This window comes from Lontra canadensis, unplaced genomic scaffold (assembly GCF_010015895.1).
Source record: "Lontra canadensis isolate GAN:19392208 unplaced genomic scaffold, GSC_riverotter_1.0 scaffold7, whole genome shotgun sequence".
Classification (NCBI taxonomy): Eukaryota; Metazoa; Chordata; class Mammalia; order Carnivora; family Mustelidae; genus Lontra; species Lontra canadensis.
This window is the reverse complement of record NW_022631001.1, coordinates 30,864,874-30,888,652: the sequence shown is the minus strand read 5'-3', so window position 1 is coordinate 30,888,652 and position 23,779 is coordinate 30,864,874. Positions and strand designations below refer to the sequence as shown.

General features: G+C 44.1%; 1 protein-coding gene across 1 annotated transcript in view; it reads right to left on the bottom strand.

Moving 5' to 3' along the window:
- Nucleotides 1-23,779, bottom strand: part of SYT9 (synaptotagmin 9) — a 196,584-nt gene that overhangs the window by 133,071 nt on the left and 39,734 nt on the right. Inside the window, exon 2 of the mRNA XM_032853372.1 lies at nucleotides 7,054-7,405. Within this exon, the coding sequence (XP_032709263.1) occupies nucleotides 7,054-7,405 (352 nt within the window). The remainder of the gene's footprint in view (nucleotides 1-7,053; nucleotides 7,406-23,779) is intronic.

Here is a 23,779-nt window from a genome sequence, read left to right as displayed (position 1 = left end):
CCAAACGGTTTCCATCACTAGTTTCATTCCCAACACTTCCGCCTCCATTCAGAGTCACACTTACTAGTAGGAAAACAGTTGAATCCCACTCTAAGGCTGTGGCTTAAAGCAGACAGCAGACTGTAACAGGCCATGACAGTTCTCGCTCCCTGGGGCTCTCTTTCAATCACTTTCAATTTCCTTTCAGAAGAGAATCAGGGATTACTGGAGTTGCGGGGTGGGTGAGCAGACTGGAGAAACTCAGAGCAGTCAGAGAGCCAGGGCAATTCACCACCTCCCTGCATAACCTCTGCCACTCTCTGGACTGAGACATGAGCAAGGGCTGCCCCCGGGATGGAAAGACAAGGGGAGGAAATGGAAAATCAATATCCAATCGCTCTCATAGGCAGCTCACATGGAAGCAGGCCGGAAAAGCAAGTATGAAGCAAGAGACGGTAAGGAGAGGGTGGTGGGGTTATGGACATTGGGGAGGGTATGTGCTATGATGAGTGCTGTGAAGTATATAAACCTGGCAATTCACAGACCTTTACCCCTGGGGCTAATAATACATTATATGTTAATAAAAAATTTTTTAAAAAGTATGAAGTAAGAGACAGGATAGATATGGACCAGAATGTTTTGATCTGGCTCCTGCCAACCCAGGCGAGATGGTTCTAAAATGGTCAATGGAGGTGGCCCTTGACTATAGTAAACTAGAGGCCGCAGGGCAAGGGTTTGGAATTTTAATGTCACAGAGTTTGACAAGGAGGGAATCTGTGTCTGAAGCAAGAAGTCATCTGAGTGGGTCTGGGTAATCCAGCATTTTGGTGTTCTCAGGACTTAATGTGCAAAATGAAAGGAAGGGGAAGGAATGGTTTCCAAAGACTGGGAGTGAAAAGGAAAGCCAAGAGACAGGGTCCTCTGGAAATAAGTCATGCTCTGATGCTGTCTTAGAGAAGCCAGGCAGTGGGGTTGAGACCCTCAGCTTTACCCACCTCCCATCCCCGCCTAGTGCAGGTGGAGGACATTTTCAGGTTGTGGAAGAGAGCTGAACGTTTGGATGTGGCTGTCCCAGATCTGAGTTGGAAGACCGGTGGCTGAGCCTGGAGAAAGCCTAACTTCAAAGATGATTAAGAAAATCTGTAAAGCAGATTTCCCACAACAAACTCAAAAACACTTTAATGCCTCAAGGAATCTGAGCCTTGCTGGTTGCAGCCTCAGGTCAGCAGAGGCAGGAGCCCAGATGCAAAAAGCTTTTCCTCCTCTCCTTTCCTCAAATTTGAATTAACCAGTTCCAGGGTCACACTTCGAGTCTCCAAACAAAGTCTTGGTCCCTGAACCATGACCCCAAAGCCCACTACCTCCACTGGATTTTAAGAAAGAGGACAATATCACAATTCACCAAATAGGAATGTGCAAAGCACATCAGGTAGGATGGAAGGCCCAGAGGGGCAAAGCCTACTGCCTGCAAGGAGTTGGTTAGCCAGGGGCGTGATAAAACAGTCAAACACCAACTACATAGCAGGTCAGAAGAGGATAAGAACTGACCAAATATTAACGAGCCACACAAACAGAGACAGAGGCCCCTGGCTGGGGTAACAGTCATGAAGGAAATGGTATTCTCACCAAGCCTGGCTACTTAACTTGGCCTCATATTATCAGCCTCTGAACTGATGCTATAGACCTCATAGGAAATTAAGTAAAGTTTCCACATTAGCTCCCAGCTCTCCAGCAGGTTAGGATCTTCAACTCTTCTGCCCCCACAGCTTTCTCCTCACATATGCCTACATCTTCCATCCAGGCTGTGTGTGAGAGCCAACGTTCATCATTCCCACCATCCCTTCCACCTCTGGGTCTCCCATGCAGCTACAGGCAAGTGTGGGCTCTTCTATCCACCATCACCTCAGTGACCCCATCTCAGAGGTGAAACCTGGCCTATCCCTTCCCGGGTTCTGGGGCACCAGTGACGACAGAGCTTCAGGGTTCAAGGAGAGGAAAGAGAGAAGAAAACTGTGATTTCAGAACTGCATGGCTTTCTTCATGAGGTTCAAGTCAAGACAGGGAAGTTTGGAAACAATGGAGATAGGATTGTTTCCCTTCTTGGAACCCCCCCAGGTGATAGAGAGGAGAGAGTTGGGTTGTCCTGAGCCAAAGGCAGAGACGGAAAAGGAAGTCTCAGACAGGGCAAATGCAGTGAACTGACTACAGGGCAGAAGGAAATGGGTTCTTTCTTAGCACAGGATTCAGAAGTTTCTGGAATGAATGATATAAGAAAGATTTAAGCATCACACCTTGGCCAGTGGAGGTGTGTGGTCAAGCGTAGTTGGAAACTCTGAGGCATGACCTGCTTCCTCCTACACCTCCTACCCAAGTTCAACAAGTTTGAACTCTTGGTGTCACTTCTAATATTTTATTCCCTATTTCTAAGAGCCTGTGTCCACCAATACCTTCTCAAAAGTAGCTCACAACTCATGCCTGTTTCCACTCCCATTGTCTCTAGTGAGTTCAGGCCTCAACATTACAGGCCTGAATCAGCCCCTACAGCCAGCCTTTATCCCGTCCCATGCATCTTAGATGCTCTTGCCCGATAAATCTATGAGAACAATTTGAGCACTTCATGTTCTTATCTATTTCCCCAACTAGGCTGTGGACCTTTGAGGTCAGGGCTGTATTTTTTTTTTTTATCTCTTTATTACCAGTACACGATAGAAGACTTTGCACGTAGCAGATGCTTAATACAACTGTCTAGAGTAAATACATAAGTGCCAAGGACATAACAGTTTCCAATAATTAAATCCCAGTAGAGAAAATGCACATGTACATCAAGTTTCAGAATCTCATAGGAGCTGAGAGAGAGCTAAGCAGCTTCCATTTTTGAAGCCATCAGTTTATTAAAGCCTGAAGAGGTAATTCAAAAAAATGTTGTGTTTAAATGTTTTCATCTAACCAATGTTTTCAACACACCGTACACACACAGACACAAACATAGCTTAATAGAACTGTGCTACTTCTAGAGTAATTACATTACTTAATTATTAGTAATTACTAGCATACCACTTACTGAAGTTGTGGCCAGCAATGGGACCCAAATCTAAAATGCAATGATTGTCGTTGTCTTTCAACTCTGTCAGAATATTTCTGAGACTCTAGGGATTGCTTAGTTCAGAGATAAGGCCAAAAGTCTATGTGTAAGGCTCTGAATGAAGGTAAGACCTGGAACAAGAGGCTTTCCACCAACCTCATTCCATATAGGCCCTTCCTCAGTTTACACTTCTGGCCTTATGCCATTCTCATCAGCAGAACACGAAACTAGTGGCTGGATACTGATGAAGGTATTCTGTCAGTCATTGATACAAAAAGTCTGCTCTATGCCAGGGGCTGCACTAGGTGTTACATATATAGGGAGAAACAAAGGAGACGCAGTTTCCAAGCTCACAGAACTCACAGATGAGAGAGGGGATACAGGCAACAAGCAAACAAATAATCATTGAGTTAGAAAAGTTCAATCCAGGAGCACCTGGATGGTTCAGTTGTTAAGCATCTGCCTTCGGCTCAGGTTGTGATCCCAGGGTCCTGGGATTGAGCCCCAAGTTGGGCTTCCTGATCAGTGGGAAGCCTGCTCTCTCTCTCCCTCTGTCCCTGCTTGTGTTCCCTCCCTTGCTGTCTCTCTCTCTGTCAAATCAATAAAATCTTAAAAGAAAAAAAAAAAAAGAGTTCAATCCTGCGAAGAAATGCAAGCAAGGCAGCTTGTGAGAGAATGAAGAGTGGGAAGGGGTAGAGGAAAGAGCACATCCTTCAGACAGGGTGGTCGGGGAGGTCTTTCTGAGGAGGTGATGCTTTAGGTGGGATATGAAAGCTGCAAAAGAGCTGGAGAGGAAAAGGAAAAGTATTCCAGGCAGAGGGAACTTCATGTGTGAAGGCCTCAAGGTGTGAAAAGACAGGGGTACTGAAGGCATTGAGAGAGAGGCTAGTGCAGCTGGAACGCAATGAGCTTTCCCAGATAAAGCTTCCTAGTGAGACTGTGTCCTCCAGGGTAGTGCTGTGTGGCACTGAGGCAGACAGCTGACAGGAGGAGACTGTGGCAATAATGTGCAGGCCCTAACAAGCCTGATAAAAAGATGGCAGTGTGGTAACTGAAATTTTTGTAAAACCGAAGTGTTACCTAGGTCCCATCTTGGGATATGAATCAAGAAATGCCTTAGATGGCCTGTCAAAGTCCCTTCCATTTTGAGGACCCAGGGATTTTTTAAGATTTGGAATAGAGATCTTTAAAAGGTTCTGGTATTGAAGTATTCTGGGAAAAAATATCCGTATTCCCAGGATATTACACAGAACAGATTTCATCTAAATTGAAAAGAATGAACAGGAACTTTGAAGGGTTCTAATAATAACTGAGCCAACTAGAAAGAGAATGTTAACATGCCTGATCTTGAGAAAACAATAGAAAGTCATCCTGACCAGAAGCCTTCCGAGGAGATAAAAACAACGCCCATCTTTAGGGCCTTCCATAGACATTGGTGGGAAGCATGCATATTCAAGCTCAAGAGGCCAGGAGAGGGTAAGTTTCCTAATGTCAGTGCTGTGACAGAAGCTATGCTGATGGGTCACAGCGACAGCAGGGACATCCTTAATGGAGAGTCTAAGCCTTGGGTGCTGTGGGTCAAGGAGGTGTCCTGGGCCCCTTGGGACAAGTCACAATGGCTGCAGGAGGGAAGCAGGAAGAAAGAAAGAGACAGCACTGAGGAAGTAAGGAGCATCAGGAGGGGGTAAAAAAGGAAGAAATAAGAACTAGCAGGGCAGACTGCTGAGAGCCATCTCAGCACAGAGAACCCTCCCCCTGCCAAAATCAGTATCAAAAATGTTACTAAAAAAAGAATGTAAAAATGTTTTGGAACATGAAGGAAATTTCATTCATTTCTCTCCTTTCATCAGTAAAAAAGATTTTGTGTTTGATTATAACATAACACAATCCATAAAAATTAGAAGACCATACACCACTCATTATGGTGAGACCATGAATCATAGATCTATATTTTCAGACATAACCCGTAACACTGGGTCAGTAGCAATTTAGGTAAGAATGTTTTAAATGCATAATGATGCCAATTATCAGTATTAGGTCAAATGCAGCTATAAAGAATTTAGTTTCTTTATGGTCGGATATTACTAAACTTGATTTGGTCATCAGAAAAGATAATTACAAGACTCCAAAATCTAAATGTAAAGTTCATTTTATAGGGATCATTCCTTTGCTTTCCTCTTTTTATCTTTTTCTCCTTCTACCTAATTTCCATAAATCAGTGGTGAAGATAGCAGTTTTTATTTTTAAATGAAATCTATTTCTTGATTTATAGAGTACTTATACATATTTTCTAAAATAAATATTGTGATAATAAGAGTGATATGACTGCTATCAAGTCATTAGAATTATGGCAGAGACCTCAGATCCATAATCTAACAAGAGCACAGTACTATCACCTTGCTGTGATGGGACACAGATCAGAAAAATTAACATGCAGAAGAAAACTGAATAGGAGACACTTTTCATGGATGCCCCACCTGAAAGACTCTGGTTATTGAAATACTGAAGGAATTTTATTCCGAGTTTGCACCCCTGTGTGAACGCCATGACAGCATCAAACATAGCTCCAGCTATATTTAAGTCTACATCTAAAGAGAAATCCTAGTGATAAAGTCTGAGAAGTTCTTCTAAATCAAATGGCAAACAACCATCCATTTCCTCACAGAGGAATATTTTAGGTTTAGCTCTTTGATTCAGATTTGGAAATGATGCTAAAATAGGTTTGTGGAAAAATTAAATTATAAACTGTCAGATTCCATCCCACTTAATGTGAATGTGCAGAGTCTCTAGGATAAACTCGATTAACATAAAAGAGGGTAAAATCTTACTTCTGTTTCTCAGGAACAAATAAAAAAGATTTTTTTCGAGAGGCCCCCAAACCACACTCATACTTTCTGAACGATGGCATGTGCTCTGCCTCTGGCTATCGCTCAAGATTTTCATTTAGAAAAAGCTGCTTCCTGTATCTCTCTTCCTGAAATCTCCTGTTAAAAGTAGATCATTATATCCAGTGATTCAGAATTGGCTGTTTAACCTCAAAACCATGTCTGTGCCACATCTGAGTCCTGGGAGAGCCAGTCACAGTGAGAATGATCAGGACAAAATCAAATACTGGAATCAAAATGGCAGCTCAGGCTTCGGAGCTGTACCAGGTGCAGCCCATGTGAAGCGTATGACGTGCATGTTCCTGCTTCATTCTTAAAACTACCCAAATGCTGCTATTCTCACTATCCCTCTCTCACAGAAGAGGCAATGGAAACATGGAGGTTAAGTACTATATCCAGTATCACACATGTAAGTAAAGCCAGTTCACTGACCCCAGAGCCCTTGTTTTTTATCACTGCCTTACATGATTTCTCCTTTGCTTAAAGCACAGGGCATCTGGCCCACTGACAGAGAGTGACCCTCGGCCTGGAAACTCTAGGCCTTGCAAAGGCTGAAGATGGACAAAGACCTCCAGCCACTCTGCAGACCACAAAGACAGCCTGTATGAGACAGCTAGGCTAGGTCAGAAGCACAGAGCACAAACTCAATAGCACTAGGAGGGCAGCAGGAAGAGTGTGTTAAGAGCTCAGGCTCTGGTGTTGGTTGCATCAGGGTTCAAACCCCGAGTGCGTGCCAACATGACTTTTTTACTTAACCTCTTTGACTTAAGTTTCTTCTTCTGTGAAATGAAAATGTTAACTTCTGCATCTCATGCAAAGTTGTGGACTATCATAAAATAATGCACATGAAGTTCTTAGACTTGACAAGTCTTGGCAATGTAACTATTGTTATTATGGACTAAGCGGAGACTACTTAGAGAGCTCAGGAGAGGTAAGGAACCTCACTGGAGCAGAAGAAGCACCCTGATTTCCCATATTTATGTCTCTGACACTGAAAGGACGTGGGAAAGGTTGCAGGCTCTGGGGCTTATCAGTGCTACTGCTGGCAAGAGAGGAAAGCGAGGTGGTCCCTGCCTTGCATTCAGAAAGGAAAGGGGTATTACTGACCGGGCCGACGAGGTTGGCTCTGTGACTTGGCGCTGCACACGGACGCCATGGGCACAGTTCTCCTGGCCCCCGGTCTGGGTCGAGAGGGGAATGTCAGGGGAGGTGTGGCTGATCTTCATGGAGGCGTCCAGGCAGGGGGTAGGAGGGTCTAGGAAGCCCTCACTGTTTTCCTGCTCATTGGTTTCTGTGTCCGTGTAGTTAAGAGGTTCCCGATTGTTTTCTTTGCTACCAGAGAGCAGGCCTCGTTCTCGCCACGGAACCCAGCAGAGTTTCCAAGACACAAAGAGAGACACGCCAAAAAGCGCGAGGCCACAGGCAGTGACCACGAGGGTCAGCAGGCTCACCGAGATATCTGCAAAGAAGCAAAGGTCAAAGGTCAGTGTGATAGTTCTTCCTGTGCAATCCATTGCACGGTGTGGGTAGAAAGACCCGTTCATCCCTTTACCCCTCATGAGCCGGCCGCAGGGTCACCTGACTCTGGCGCAGGGATACTGAGATGCAGACACAGCACAGAGCAGGTAACATGCAGGCAATATCTCAACAATGAACAGTCTGACTATATCCAGGGTATATGCAGGGAGACCAGGAATGCCCCCCAAGTCAACTGAGAGCCTACACCATGGCAATACAAATCCCTGAGGTTTTGTGAGCAGGGCAGTTTCAGCGGTCATTTCGGAGAGCCGTAGAATTGAATTTGGGAACTGTTTAAGTAACAACTTTCTAAAACAGAGAAACTAGAGTGCTTTTTTCCTCTTTCTGATCTTGATTTTGAAGTGTCTAAGCAAAATGAAGCTCAAGCCCTCTGAAACCTCAAGAACACCGTCCCAGCCAGGGGCCAGGGGCCCAGGCCCCTGACCATGAGGGTTTGGGTTTCTCGGTAGCAGACCCTGAGACAAGTATTCAAGGGCAGGTGGTTTATTTAGAAGGTGAAGAAAACACAGGTAGGGGAGTAGGGAAGCAGTCCAGGGAAGGCAGCCAGCAAAGGGGGCTTCTGCAAGCCAGTTACCACCGATGGAGGTGACACCTCTCGGGCGAGTGTCACACCTCGGTCACCCCACACAAGGGGCAATGACCTGGGCTCTTCGTAATGTCAACTCCCTTCAGTCACAAACTGGAGGACAGCTCTCAAGGGGCATTTCCCACTGGCAGCACAAGCAGCAAAGTAATAAGCTTCAGCAGCCAAAAAAAAATCCCACATTCAAATAAACGCCGTGGCAGGCCTGTGGAGGTCAGCAGGCAGGCGCCGAAATGGTGCGGGTGAGTGGCTGCAGCAAGGCAACCCGGGCACTTGTTAGCTGGACCGTGCGGCCTCAGCTAGGGCCTGTGGCAGTGCAATGCCTGTGCCCCTAAGTCTCAGAACAAAGTCCGGCCTCCTCCAGGCTTCCGCCCCATGCAACAGCCAGGCCAGGAAGGCTGAGGCATCAACGGGAACCCGCTGCTGGCACCAGGGTGGTTGGAAAGCCCTTTCATTCAAGGACACTCCCACCTGCCCTTACAGTGCTGTTATACTCAGGAGCTCCGAGGGTTCTCCCAGGTTTGGCCTTTACTGTCCACCATCAGCATTTGCATTGCTTCAGCCCAAGTTTCCCAGCTATGTGCTGGGCACTGCACTAGGTTTTGGAGATACTACAGGGGGGAACATGACAGCCACATTCCATGCCTTCTTCACAGACCCATATTCTTGCGAAGGGGAGAATTAAGAATAAGTTAATTTTCACAGTATCAGTTATCCACAGCATGCCAACAATCCGTGACGCGAGACAACTGGTATTCCTGCTGGGGCATGCATGGGAGTCCCGACTGCAAGTCACTTACTACGGAGCCAAGCTGACCACCCACCATCCATGTGCTTTTTGACACGACTCTGAAGGTACTTCATCATTCTTATGAAATGATAAAGCAGTTTCTTCATGAAAAATTGCTCTCAAGAGAATGCCAGCTGCCAGGGCTGGTGATAGAGCTAATGTATCTCCCCCATGCCTCCCCATCAGTCTTTGTCCTTTTGGCAAAGTAGTATTCCATCTCTGCTCGACAACACTGGAGTTTCACCTGGCTAAGTAAGCTCAAATCTGCTACCTCTCTCTCCTCAGGTCCCACCGCAAGGGGGTTAGCAAACTATCCAACAATAGAAAACAAGGATGGGTTCCATCAATCCATCCGTGAGCCAGTAACACTGAGGAATTTCTGGAATTGTCTTATTTATTTATTTATTTATTTATTTTTAAGATTTTATTTATTTATTTGACAGAGATCACAAGCAGGCAGAGAGGCAGGCAGAGAGAGAGAAGGAAGCAGGCTCCCTGCTGAGCAGAGAGCCTGATGCGGGGCTCGATCCCAAGACCCTGAGATCATGACCTGAGCCGAAGGCAGAGGATTAACCCTCTGAGCCACCCAGGCGCCCCTGGGATTGTTTTAAAGGAAAAGCCAGTTAGTACTGAACACTGAACATGAGCAAATGAAGGGACACTAAGGAGACAATAAAAATTAAAACTCCCAGGTACAGAGCAGCAAGGGCAGGGATAGGACAGGGAGGAGCCTCAGTGGGAGCAAAGTAAAGGGCCCCAGAAATCATACCTCATGGAGCCCCAACATGAGGTAGGGAGAGGGCATGGTCTGGCCATAGGCTCCACTGGGTCCTGGTGGCTCATACAGGAGAGTGGCAAATTTCTCAGGGCAGACTTCTAGGACAGGTGGTAGAACTGGGGACACAGAAAGGAGGAGAGCCTGTCCCAGTTAATCAGGCTGCCACAGCAAACATCAACTCCCACCTTGTCCAATAAAATCTAAAACCAAAACAGGCTCCACACCATACTGAAATCCCTTAAAACATTCTGTAACCCAAAGGGAGGCCAAACTCCTCATTTGTGTCCTGTCAATCACTTGGGCGCTGTCCTGACACAGACACGCTACAAGATACCGGCAAAGGCTGGAGTTGGGGCACGCTGGAGAGCAGTAGGGTTTAGAAGTGCAATGTGCTCATCACATTGTTATTCACCAAATACTGGCTCTCCCCCACCACAGCGCCCCCTATGCCGAGGAAGGAGAATCAATCCCAAATCCCTAGATGGTGTACGTCCCTATGACTTGCTCTAGTCAATAAAATAAGAGTAGATATGGTCCATGCCGCCTCTGGCCAGAGGGACTCTTGGATCCCACCCTCTGCCATGAAAAGAAATCTCAAAGCTCAGTCTTCCAACTTAGGTGCTGTAATGGGAAGGCTTGTGGCACAGGCCCAACGTCCAGAATAAGGACCAAACTTAAACGGATTCCCAGACTGGGGCAGAGGGGCAACTGATCCACAGATCCATGAGCAAGATCTAAAAAGTTGAAGTTTTAAGTCACTAACATTTTGAAGGTGTTTGTTACCATGGCAGAAAAATATGACTAATACACATGACCATATAATTCACTGCCCAAAGCTGGAAAACATTTAAGGGAGAGAAGGGGTGGGGCACCTGGGTGACTCAGTCAGTTAAGCGTCCAACTCTTGGTTTGGGCTCAGGTCATGATCTCAGGGACGTGGCATCGAGCCCTGCATTGGGCTCATTTTCCCTCTGTCTCTGCCCACCCCCATTCCTCCAGACTGTGTGTGCCCTCTCTCTAAACAAATCTTTAAAAAAAAACTGAGAGAGAGTGAAGGAGTGATGTTAATGACCGCTTGGGACAGGAGACTTCACCCAGTACCCAGGGTAAAGCAGAGCATATGGTCACTCTGACTCATCACCTTGGTACAACATAACCTCCCGGGGTTAACATGGCATAGACAACATGCCCACTTTTGCTAGTAACCACAGGGCCCTAACCCAACTCAAGAATGACCCCAGCTTGTTAGGTGACTCTCAAGCTCGTGCACCCAAAAAACCAGCTTGCTCATAAGTCCAGGCATGGGGGGTCCATGAGAGCAACAATCTTGTCTATCTCAGCACTGAATGCCAAACAACTAAAAGAATGCCTGGCACATAGTAGGCGTTCAGTAAATGTCTGATGACACCCACCTGAGGAGCCCTGTAGCCACCTGCTACATTTACCATGCCTTATGCTTGTGGCCTGCAAACTCTACTCACATTCATAATCATTATCGATTTTTGTGCATATAGGTATTACAGAGAATTGCTGGCAAATGGCAAAAATGATTTTTTTCTTTTTCACACAAAGGTGCCCTGTGGGTTAGCAATGCGCCAGGGAATACCTTCCTGGAGAAACCAATGGTGACCAACACAGACACACCAACCACTAAGCACAATCATCTGGGCTTCTATTTTGCAAACAACTCAGGGTACCCTCTGGACACTTTTCTCTCTTTCTTCAGAACAAAGTGTTAGAAACTGCTGTGGAGTAACCAAGTGGTAGCTACTACCCTCCTCAGACTCACGACCTTAGGAAAGGGAGAAGGAGAATCGGCTCAGAATCACATAATAGTTCTGCTTAGAAGAGAAGTTATATCTTAAGTTAGGTGGTAGGTACATGGCCATTTGTTTTATGATTGATCCTGAAACCATATGTATTCACTATATATATTCTTTGGCATTTACGGCATACTTCATAACAAAAAGGAAAGAAAATAGTAACATCAAAAAATAATTATTCTAAAGATAAATTTTCTAAGAAGTGGGAAGGTATAATTAGTTCTTTTGACCAACAGCCAAGAGAATAACCAGATGGTTATTCAGGGATGAAAGGAGGCAAATGGCAACCTAGTTCCGATCCAGATCCCTGGAGGTGCTTCTGCTTAAGGTGACTGTGCATGAAAACTGTATCCAGACCTGACAGAGGGTGACATTCCTCCAGGGAGGATGTGGCATAGAAGACCCTGCCATTAGGACTGACCATCAGAACTCTATTCTCCCTGCTATTAGGTGTAGCGATTGGACATGACATAGTGTGGCAAGACCCCACAACACCAGATCCAAGACACCATGATATCCCTACACTCAACAGATATCCCAGTTATATACCTATAATCCTAAGGGATCCATGCAAGCTCAAGACTTGTTTTGGAACAGCAAATATTATTGTCCAATGAATGGAAGGCTAAACATCCATCCACTATATAGGGACAGATGAACAGCAATTGTTCCCCTAAACTGAGGTGGGCCATGAAGAACACATAAACTGACAACCAAAGAAAAGTCATGGGACAAAGGAGCAGCTCAAAAGAAGTTAGCCAAGCTGAGCATTCAGAATAAACTGGCCCTTGGCATTAAACAAATCAATGCAAGAGGCAAATTAATTCTTATACCCAGTGAGATATATAAAATTGTGACTAAAACTAAGAAGTATGGCTGCAGTAATGATCAGAATCAGACAGGTCCGAGATCCCACCTGATCTAAGAAAAGAAGATCATAGTCCTAGAATTCTACAGCTAGCCACATTATCACAAAAGAGGGGGAAAAAAGCATTTTCAAGCAGTTGATGACTCAAAAAATAAACCATTCTCCTTCTTAAGGATAAAACCTCTCCTGCATTAAACCTAAGGAAATTCTCCAAATGAACAAATAAAAATTTATGTAAGAATAGAGAACCCAAGATAGGAAGGACATACTACATAAGATACATAGTTATATACTGTGTATCACAAAAATTAGTGATAAGCAAAGAAAATAACACAAAGTGCATTAAATCTAAATAATTGCTGGTTATGAGGTTATAAGTTTAATGTAACTGTTCAGGAAAAAAAACTTAAAAGAGCAAAGAAATGATGCTATACACACAACTTAAATTCCACCAATTCCAACAAAACATGGGAGGCAGAAGGAGGAAGGAAGTAAAAACAAATTGAATGTCCTATATTGTTAGCATGCAGAGATTATCAATATTTCAACTTGATATTGATAAGGAAGTACAGGTACATAAGTAATGAATCTTGGAAAACTGCATCAAAAACTAATGATGGGCGCCTGGGTGGCTCAGCTGTTATGCGTCTGCCTTTGGCTCAGGTCATGATCCTGGGGTCCTGGGATCGAGTCCCGCATCTGGCTCCCTGCTCAGCAGGGAGCCTGATTTTCCCTTTCCTACTCCCACTGCTTGTGTTCTCTCTCTGGCTGTCTCTCTCTGTCAAATAAATAAAATCCTAAAAAAAAAAAAAAAAAAAAAAAGAAATTCAAGTGTGCATCCTAAACTTATTAAAAAAAAACTAACAATGTATTTTATGGTAACTAACATAACACATTTTTTTAAAAAAAGGAAGTACGGGTGCAATTATGTATATAAAATACTTAAGGAGAACTTTGATTCATAATGGTACATTTGATATATATTAATAACCTCTCCTTGAGAATCACACTAAGTGACAGGACATATATTAAAAAATATAAACAACAATCACAAGGAGTACAGCATAAGACAATCAACAAACTTAAAAACTTTTCTGGAAGACTGTATGTAAATAGAGAAACAGCAGGAGATGCAGACGGCAATATACCTAAGGGTGTAGGCCTGACCTACTGAACTCAGCCTTAGGATACAGACATTTCCAGTATGGCAGCAGCTAAGACTGAGAAACAGAGCTAAAAATATGGGCATGGATTGATAATCTTCAACAATATATTGTTAAATCTGTCTAGGGAGAAACCAAGGCAACTAGTGCAAGAATTAGTACCCAAAAGCAAAATCCTCCACATTCTTGCAAAAAACATAACCCCTTAAGTCCCCTTAAAGTAAATTTGCCTGTTAAAATATTACCCACAGTTACAAAGCCTCATAGTTAGCTTTTCTACTGACTCGTTATTAAATACAACTAAGCTGCAAAGAATCACCAGCCATTTAAGGAAATCTTACAGCATCCAGAACAATGTACAGAAGCCAAAAAGAGATTCCCAGAGAATACAGATAAATCAGTGAGGAAACAAGAATTTTTCATTCACAGGATGTTTCCAGAAGGTCTTTGGTCCAAAAAACTAAAGTAGACTTCTAGTAAATGAATGAGGAATAAGACAGTGGTTTTTTTTAAAAAATATTTTATTTATTTGCCAGAGAGAGAGAGAGTACAAGGAAGGGGAGTGGCAGGTAGTGGGATAAGTAGGCTCCATGGAGCAAGGAGCCAGATGCAGGACTTGATCCTAGGACACTGGATCATGACCTGAGCCAAAGGCAGATGCTTAATGACTGAGTGAGCCACCCAGGTGTCCCATCACATAGTGTTCTTAGAAGTAAAATAATATGATTCCTGAAACAAATTAAAAATTTCATAGAGGGAGGGGGGTGAGGAGGGTGGGTTGGCATGTGATGGATACTAAGGGGGGCATGTGTTGTGATGAGCACTGGGTGTTATATGCAACTAATGAGTCATTGAACACTACATCAAAAACTAATGTACTATATGCGGGCTAACTGAACAACAACAAAAAAAAATTCAGGGGCGCCTTGATGGCTCGGTGGGTTGAACCTCTGCCTTCGGCTCAGGTCATGATCTCAGGGTCCTGGGATCGAGCCCCACATTGGGCTCTCTCCTCAGCGGAGAGCCTGATTCCTCCTCCCCCCCTGCCTTCCTCTCTGCCTATGATCTCTCTCTCTCTGTCAAATTAAAAAAAATTTCATAGGGGGGCAGGGAGTTTCTGATTTAGTAGGTCTGCCTATCAAGTTCCTAGGTGCTACTGCTGCTGCTGCTGCTACTAGTCTGGGTATACTCTGAGAACTACTTGGCCTGTTGTTGAATTTCAATGAATTAACCACTAATTAATATGTGTAAAGTGCAGAGAGGCATGAAGAGAAGACATGCCTCCTCCTGTCCTCAAGAAGCTTAGTTTCTGGCTGGAGAACTGCAAACTGCATATTCAGGAACCATGAGCAACAAAGGGGAGATGATACATATGGAAGTTCTAAGAGGAGATGCTAAGTAGACTATGGACCACTTAGCCACTCTGCAGATGTGTATAGGGAGCTGCTGCCCATGGAACCACCCTTGTCCTACTAGTGATGGGAGCTGATCAAGAAATATTTTTTATTTTTGTCTCCTGGATGAACAATTCTTACATGCCAGGCTTCTCATAAGACTGCAGAAGAACAAGAAACAGTTGCTTGCCTGTGTGCCAACTGAAAAGCTAATCCTTGCATTTGTTTTCCCTTAGCTCCTGTTTCATCCCTCTGTCCCTCATATCATCTCTCTAGGATCACATTCCCAATAAGCTATCTGCACACAATCCTTTTTCTCAGTGTAATATTGTGATTTATAATAAAAGATATATATTGGAAAAAATGTAAGAGGATAAAGTCAAGGATCATCTACCTGAAGTGGACCAACAACACAGGAAAACTAAGTGAGAGTTATGAGATGTAGAGTTTGCATTCAGAAGGTCTAATATCTATGATTTCCAGAAAGTGAAGACAGAGAAAATAAAGATAAAAACCATCAACGAAAAAAATTTTTCATTCCCTAGAGCTGAAGGACAAATTATAGGAGTCCACTGAGCATGTACAATAAAACCTTAGAAACATTATTGTGAAATTTCAGAACAAAAAAAAATTAGGGAAAAAATGACAGAAGCTTGAGAGACAAAAATAACATGAACATGAAAAAATTAGAACCACACTGGTACTGGCCTTCTCATAAAAACAACAACAACAACAAAACCAGGGGCGCCTGGGTGGCTCAGTGGGTTAGGCCTCTGCCTTCGGCTCAGGTCCTGGGATCAAGTCTGCATCGGGATCTCTGCTGGGCGGGGAGCCTGCTTCCCCCTCTCTCTCTGCCTGCCTCTCTGCCTACCTGAGATCTCTCTCTCTGTCAAATGAATAAATAAAATCTTTAAAAACAAAATAAAACAAAACAAAAAAACCCCAAAAAACCAAACACCAGATAACAGAATAATGCCTATAAACTTCTGAGGAAAACTTATGCTCAAGTTAGAATTTTATACCCAATCATAGTGTCAGTATAGTATGAGGGCCAAAAACAGCAGCAAGATTACTTTCTATGCACCTATCATAGGGAGTTACTTGAGGATAAATGTATGACATGAAAACAGGAGAGAAGAAGACAGAATGCACAGCAGAAGTGGCAACTCCATTGGGAAGACCAGTGACGGCACTGCGTGAGAGGTGAGTGGCGCACTTAGAGAGGGGCCAGTCCAGCCTGGAGCAGGAAGACGGGGCTGGAGAGAGGAGGCCTCCTCACATGAAGAGGATTTCAAAATAAATAAACAACATTATGGAGAGTTTAGCTTCTACTGACATCATTATTTGTCTTTGAATGGCGGCGGGGGTAGAAATTAGGAATTCCACAAGGGAAACTCTTTGGGAAAAGGAAAAATAATCACAGTACACCTTTCGGTTCTGTACTAAATAAAATTTTATATTCATGATAACATGAAAAACATTTATTGACTTTCAACTCTTAGAATCAAGTAATAGACAAAGCATGGAAGACAAAAGTGCAATGGTAGAACAGAATGCAAATTCAACTCTGACAATTTAAAATTAATAGAAAAGATTTCAGAAATTAAGAGGTAGAAAAAGGCGAGAAGCTAAAGGCACGATTGAAGGCTGCCTTCCAAAATGAGGGAAACAAGATATATGGTCTGTAATTGATAGACCTGTATGTATTGATATTTTCATATTCACAGTATTTATTTATTTTTTAAAGATTTATTTATTTATTTATTTATTTGACAGAGAGAGAGAAAGATCACAAGTAGGCAGAGAGGCAGGCGGGGGGCGGGGGAGAAGCAGGATCCCCAATGAGCAGAGAGCCTGATGCGGTGCTTGATCCCAGGACCCTGAGATCATGACCTGAGCTGAAGGCAGAGGCTTAACCCACTGAGCCACCCAGGCGCCCCACAGTTATTTATTTTTACATAAAAAACCATGCAGAGACCCAGCAAGCCATTTCTGTAGGGATGAAATTAGAAGGGACTTTCACTTCCATATTAACTTTTTATAAAGAACAAGTGATACAAAGAAGAAAAAAAAGGTTTTTCAAGCAACTGTAGTATGTAATACATATACGGCTTAGTACATTCTGGTGAACTTGGGTCTTTAATCCCAAAGAATTTCTTTCTTTCTTTTTTTTTTTTACTTGTCTGCTTTCTTTTTTTCTTTATTATTATTATTTTTTTTAAAATAAAAACATATAATGTATTTTTATCCCCAGGGGTACAGGTCTGTGAATCGCCAGGTTTACACACTTCACAGCACTCACCATAGCACATACCCTCCCCAATGTCCATAAACCCACCCCTCTCTCCCGACCCCCCTCCTCCCAGCAACCCTCAGTTTGTTTTGTGAGATTAAGAGTCACTTATGGTTTGTCTCCCTCCCGATCCCATCTTGTTTCATTTATTCTTCTCCTACCCTCCAACCCCCCCATGTTTCATCTCCACTTCCTAATATCAGGGAGATCATGTGATAGTTGTCTTTCTCCGACTGACTTATTTCACGAAGCATGATACCCTCTAGTTCCATCCACGTGGTCGCAAATGGCAAGATTTCATTTCTTTTGATATCCCAAAGCATTTCTGAAAACAGTCCTTATTTAATTCTGCTCCTTGATATATAAGGAACAGATGAATGAAAATCTTGATAATCATTATAATAATGAACTTCTATGTCCTTAGCACAGTTTTCCTTCCAACTTAAACCTATAAAAGATATCCATCCTTGTCTATTCATCTTTGTTCAGACTTCTTGATTCATGAAAAAAATATCAAGGGACTGACACAGGCTTATCAACTTTTCACTTTGCTAATACTGATGTTAAAATGTAACTCGTTGGGGCGCCTGGGTGGCTCAGTGGGTTAAACCCTCTGCCTTCGGCTCCGGTCATGATCTCAGGGTCCTGGGATCAAGCCCCGCATCGGGCTCTCTGCTCCGCGGGGAGCCTGCTTCCCTCTCTCTCTGCCTGCCTCTCTGCCTACTTGTGATCTCTGTCTGTCAAATAAATAAATAAAATCTTTAAAAAAAAATGTAACTCGTTCACTATCATGATCATGTCATATAAGAAAGAGCACTTTGGGGTGCCTGGGTGGCTCAGTGGGTTAAGCCTCTGCCTTCGGCTCAGGTCATGATCCCAGGGTCCTGGGATCGAGCCCCGCATTGGGCTCTCTGCTCAACAAGGAGCACGCTTCCCTTCCTCTCTGTCTGCCTGCCTCTCTGCCTACTTGTGATCTCTGTCTGTCAAATAAATAAATAAAATCTTTAAACAAAAAAAAAAGAAAAGAAAGAGCACTTGACACCAAAAACAAATGGCCTTCCCTTAAAATACTGTATTAAACTTTATGAATAAGACCATTCCACTGTCCTTACTTTGCCAGTTCGCTTCAGACCTGTGTGAGACTTGTAAAGGACACACAAGGCACCAGAGATTGAGAACCACTCTCCTAGTCTCTCACATGTCAGGCTGGCCCCATCTCTGCTTCTTACTTCAACAAACACAGCTCAGGGCAAAACAGTGAAAGGGATGACGTTTTCGATCCCACCCCAGGCTTCCTGTCCCAAGCTCTCCTCTTTCAACTGCCCTCCCAACCTTGCATTATTCCAGAGGACTAGAATTTTCAAAGAGGTTATGTTGGAACCTAAAGATTTAGTGTCTGTGTCTAGTCCTTTCCTGCTCAGAGGAAATGGACAATGAGAACACAGAGGTGCCAGTCCAGGCTCAGGATGAACAAAATATGGTATTTCCAGGGTAGGCGAAAGAAGCTGGCGATCACAACTGAGGAGGGAAGCAAAAAAGATCAGAACCAGAAAAATGGTGCTGAGCACTGGGCCTGAGATGGAGTGGGCTGTAAAAAAGAGGGAAGTCACGGTCAGAAGTTCAGATGATAGGACCTGGTGTAAAAGACTGGTGCAAAATGAAGTAAGGCAAGGGGCTCAAGGTCATTGATATGCTCATCTACATACAACTTACCTTTTTAATAAAAGGGTCAAAGGCAGCTTAAAAAATAAATATACTGCCCTGGGCGCCTGGATGGCTCCATCTGTGGAGGCTCAGGTCATGAGCTGGGTTGTGGGATCCAGTCCCGCATGGGCTCTGTGTTTGGCGGGGCATCTACTAGAGAATCTCCCTCTGCCTCTGCCCCTCCCCTTGCTCATGTGTGAATGAGCATTCTCTCTCATCCTCTAAAATAAATAAATCCTGAAGAAATACATACACACACACACACACACACACACACACACACATACACATACATACACACAGCACAATAATATAAAATAAACTTGGTGAGGAAATCAGGAGTGAAGAAAAATAAAAGTAAAAAGAAGTTGACGTCAGGAACAAGATACATAGCCAAAAAACATGCGTGGAGTTTGGTAAAGTTGCCAGAAGTGGCTACAGAATTGTCTCCCAACATCCCACTTGTCAGAGAAGAGAATGAAACATAACTAATTATGTGATTCAGCATCCAAAACACTCTACAAGTAAGAAACATTTGAGAAAAGGAAAATCTGAACCAGAAATGCAACGATACTAGAGATTACTGTTAATTACTTTCTAGATAGAATACTTACATTCTGGTTATGTTGTGTAGATACATAGGAAAACACTCAAATGATATCTCGAATTTGTTTCAAATTATAGATGAAACAAGACTGACCATGGGTTAACAGTTGAAACTGAGTATGTGGAGTTTTTTACATTTTTCTTTCTACTTCTGACAATTTCTTAATGAAAAATGAAAAACAAAACTGGTTTTGGCCAGGAAAAATGTTGATCCCTGACTCTAGTCTTAGACTTTCGTTTTTAATAGGTCTTGGGTGAAGACCTTTAATTTCCATTTTTAATCAGCACCTCAGATCTCAGACCAACCTAATGCAGATGGTACACAGATAACACTGAGCAGACCAGACCACGTATATATGTACTCCATATATCTACAGAGTGCCTAGATATATGCACGCATGCACACAGGTAGTGGTTCGGAACACAAGACGCCTTCCTAATCCTTAAACAATTGTGTCTTGAGGGCCTAATAAAGATAACGCTGGGAAATTTCGTTAGACCACAGAGAACTGGAGGCCATCACCAGGTGCCTGGTAGGGAAAGCAGTGATGTGATTAGATGGAGGAAACAGGAGAGACCAGTCAGCGCTGGGGAGGAGCTGTCAGGTGTTCCAGGGAACGGAACCAACATGGCAAACCTGTACTACAAGAAACCTCAGAGCTCACCCAAACAGCCCACATGAGAATTCCCTCACCAATAATCCCTTCCATGTGACCATGAGCCTTCCATCTGAATACGTTATTTACTGTTTTTTTAACCTTAATACAATGAACATGTACTACTCTACGATTTAAAAAGATAATAATAATAGTAAAATTGTTGTGTTAAAAAATCAGAGCATTCTGGGGGCGCCTGGGTGGCTCAGTGGGTTAAAGCCTCTGCTTTCGGCTCGGGTCATGATCCCAGGGTTCTGGGATCGAGCCCCACATCGGGCTCTCTGCTCAGCAGGGACCTGCTTTCCTTCCTCTCTCTCTGCCTGCCTCTCTGCCTACTTGTGATCTGTCAGTCAAATAAATAAATAAAATATAAAAAAAAAAAAAGAAAAAAAAAATCAGAGCATTCTGCAGTTATCCAGTGAAGGGGAACATAGCCCCGTACACATCTCATTAGCCCAGGGGGCATCTTCCAGATGGAAATCCTCAGGAGTCTTGATGAGAAGCATATAATAGATTTTAGGCTACAATTAGACGTGTTGGTGTTTAAATGACTGCACTTAAGTTATCTGAGAAATGCAATCTTGCAGACTTTTCTCTTTAATTATACTGGAGGCATCATAGCACAGTAGTTAGGAGCACGTGTTCTAGAATCACATGGTCAAGGTCTGAGCCCATCAGTGGTGTAACCTTACTTAAAACTCTCCTTATCTTGTTTCTTTTTGTAACACTGGGATAATAATAGTATTTACCTCTTGGGGTTGTCGTGAGTGCTTACAAAGGTCCTGGCACTCAGTAAATTGTTTCTTGTTTTTTCAGGATTCAGTCACTCCACATCCAGTCTTATTCTTAAGCCAAAAAGTGGTCAGCTTGGTTAATAAATAGTGAGACCTCCTATAGCTTGATGAAATGGGCCAGCAACAAGCAAACATCAGGTGCCTAATAGATGCTTAATGAGCTGAATTACCGAGGACAAGAAAAGGAGCTCCTATTGAATACCCGGTGCTTGCTTAGGACTAAACCAGGGTACAAAATAAATAAAACGAGGCTTTGTCCTCAGGGAACCACTAGTCAAGAGAATTTTAACAATGCTATTCATGATTCACAGAGTGCTACTGAAGCCCAGACATGGGGGATTCACAGCCCAATCTGGGTTTTAGAAAAGGCTTACCATAAAAGAGGAGTGAACCGAGTCCTACTTATAACCACTTCTCTTATACAAAGACCAAACTCAGGTCACTTGGCCGTGTGGCCAAAAGACTTCACCAGAAGAAAGGCCAGGGTTTCTGTGTATGGTTACCTATGTTGTAGAGGACACAAGTGCTCAGCTATACACGGAGGCCTCAGGAAAGAACCACCATGTTCCAAGGGCTCCAGGACCTGCTTTGCCACCATTTATAATTTGTGACCTTGGGTAAGTCACTGCCTCTCTCTGGTCTTCCTCCTCTGTTATAAAGGTCCTGGTCATGGCTCTCATATTCTGTGGTTCTTGTGAAAATGCCAAATGACCTTGAGTTCACAGTAACGTCTGTATCCAGATCTAAGGCCATTACAAAAATTCCCTTTAGTGACCACAAGCCAATGGGTGGAATCCAACTGGAGGCTATGGTTTGGGGCTCTTCCTACTTTTCATCCTCCCAGCAGACAGGAGGTTCTCTTAGCACTAGCTAGCTCATGGTGCAAATTGCAAGGATTAGGAAGCATTAACTTGGGCCTCCAGGGGCCATGCCATCATTAAGGTACTGAACCAGATAAACGGAGCCCTTCACTGCCTTAACCCCAAGAAGCCCGTGGACTAGTAAAATGAATCAGAACATAGAGCTTGGCATTAACTGCATTTTCCTGTGATTGACACAAAAGGTGGGGCATATTTAGTAGGACTGTGTCTCTGGCCCTCAAATCCTTTCCTCAGAAGGCGGCCCCAACGATCCTATCTGTGTGAACTAAACAGCTGGCCCAAAATTAGCACTGAGTGAACACTTTCTGTTGCACCTTCTATTTGCAAAGTGCAGCCTCCTCAGTGTGACCAGCTCCTCTTCACACCACCATCACCCCCTCTCCCCCAGCCACATGGAGCAGGGGCTGCTCAGAGGATGCTATGGCTGCAGCCGCCAACACCCACAGCTGGGTTCTGCCTCTGGTACCCCAGCCCTTCCCATCCTGGTGTACCTGAGCTCCTGCTTTTTGCACCACAGGAAGGCTCGGGAATTATCATCAGGTTGGCTGCTGGGTTCCCAGTTTCTTTTTGCTCTCTACAGAAATGATTTAATTGGAAACAAAATCTACTTAAGAAAATATTTTACCACCCACCGTAGCTTCACTTGGAAGTGCCTGCAAATCTACAGTGTTCTCCATAGCATGGGATTCTGGCCTGTACAGAGTAATTGGAAACACACAGAAGTACTAAGATTCCTGCAAAATAATAGAAAATCTGATGAGCTGGGTTTTAGGCAATAGGGACTTTTTGCCTGAAAAGAACACCGTGAAACAGAACTCAAGAACATGTGTGGGGACTGGGCACAAGTCAAAGAGGTCAGCAACATTCTTTGGTTTGTGTCTGCGGAAAATGGGAGCCCCGGCCCACCCAGAGCACGAGCACAGGGGTCAGCAACTGGAGACCTGAGGTCCACTTATTTTACCTCCTATGAGACTCTGAGCTGCCTACACCCTCTCCTGGGCCATTTTTTTTTTACTTCTAAAAGGAGTGAGGGGAGAAATTCCTGCTTGCCTGGCTCTTTTGAAAGCTAGGTATCTCGGCATATGTCTAAACACCTGCCAGATGCTCTCTCAGTGCTGTCTGAGATTCCTCTCCAGCCTGACGTTGCTGCGTCGACCTGATAATTCACACCTCCCACAGGACCCCTTTCCAAACCTCCTCACAGTCCCCGTCATTTCCTAGACCAGATCTGGTCTTGTTTTGATCCAACTAGCATTTAAATCTCTCCTCAACCCTGTGGTACCAGATGAAAAGGCTGCTGACGACCACCATTGTGAACCAGCCTTTAGAAAAACCTCATAAAGCAAAGTGGAATGTTAGGGCAAGAATGCTTCTTCCCATTCCTGGCTCCCAGAAGGAGTGACTTTTCCCCTACTCTACCTCTTCCGTCACTCAGAGGTAAAGTAGGTTGCCCCATCAGAAAGCCTCTTCCATTTGCCACCCCAAATTCATCTCCTTCCCTCTTTACCTCACTTTTGGGACGTGGAAGCTGACCCATATGAACTATATCCAGGAGGTCTCCTGCCTTGGCTTCTGTTGAGTTCGGCCCAGAGGAGGCCCTAAGAGGAAATCAGAGGGTGAGGAGAGAATGTAGTGACAGTATTTATTCCCCCAGCCTTCTTCCGGCTAGGTTTCCATGCCTCATGTGTCCCTCTAACTAAAAGCCACAGCCCCTTTTTTGGATTCTTTCAGGCCCCCTGGGTGGCAATGGCTCCTTGCTATTTCAAGCCCTAGAGTACTGTACTCTCCCTTGCTGGTTTCCCTGCATCCTGACCATGGCTTCGTTAAAAAAGTCCCTTATTAGGAGCCCCTGGGTGGCTCAGTGGGTTAAGCCCCTCTCTCCGGCTCAGGTCATGGTCTCAGGGTCCTGAGATTGAGCCCCACATCAGGCTCTCTGCTCAGCAGGGAGCCTGCTTCCTCCC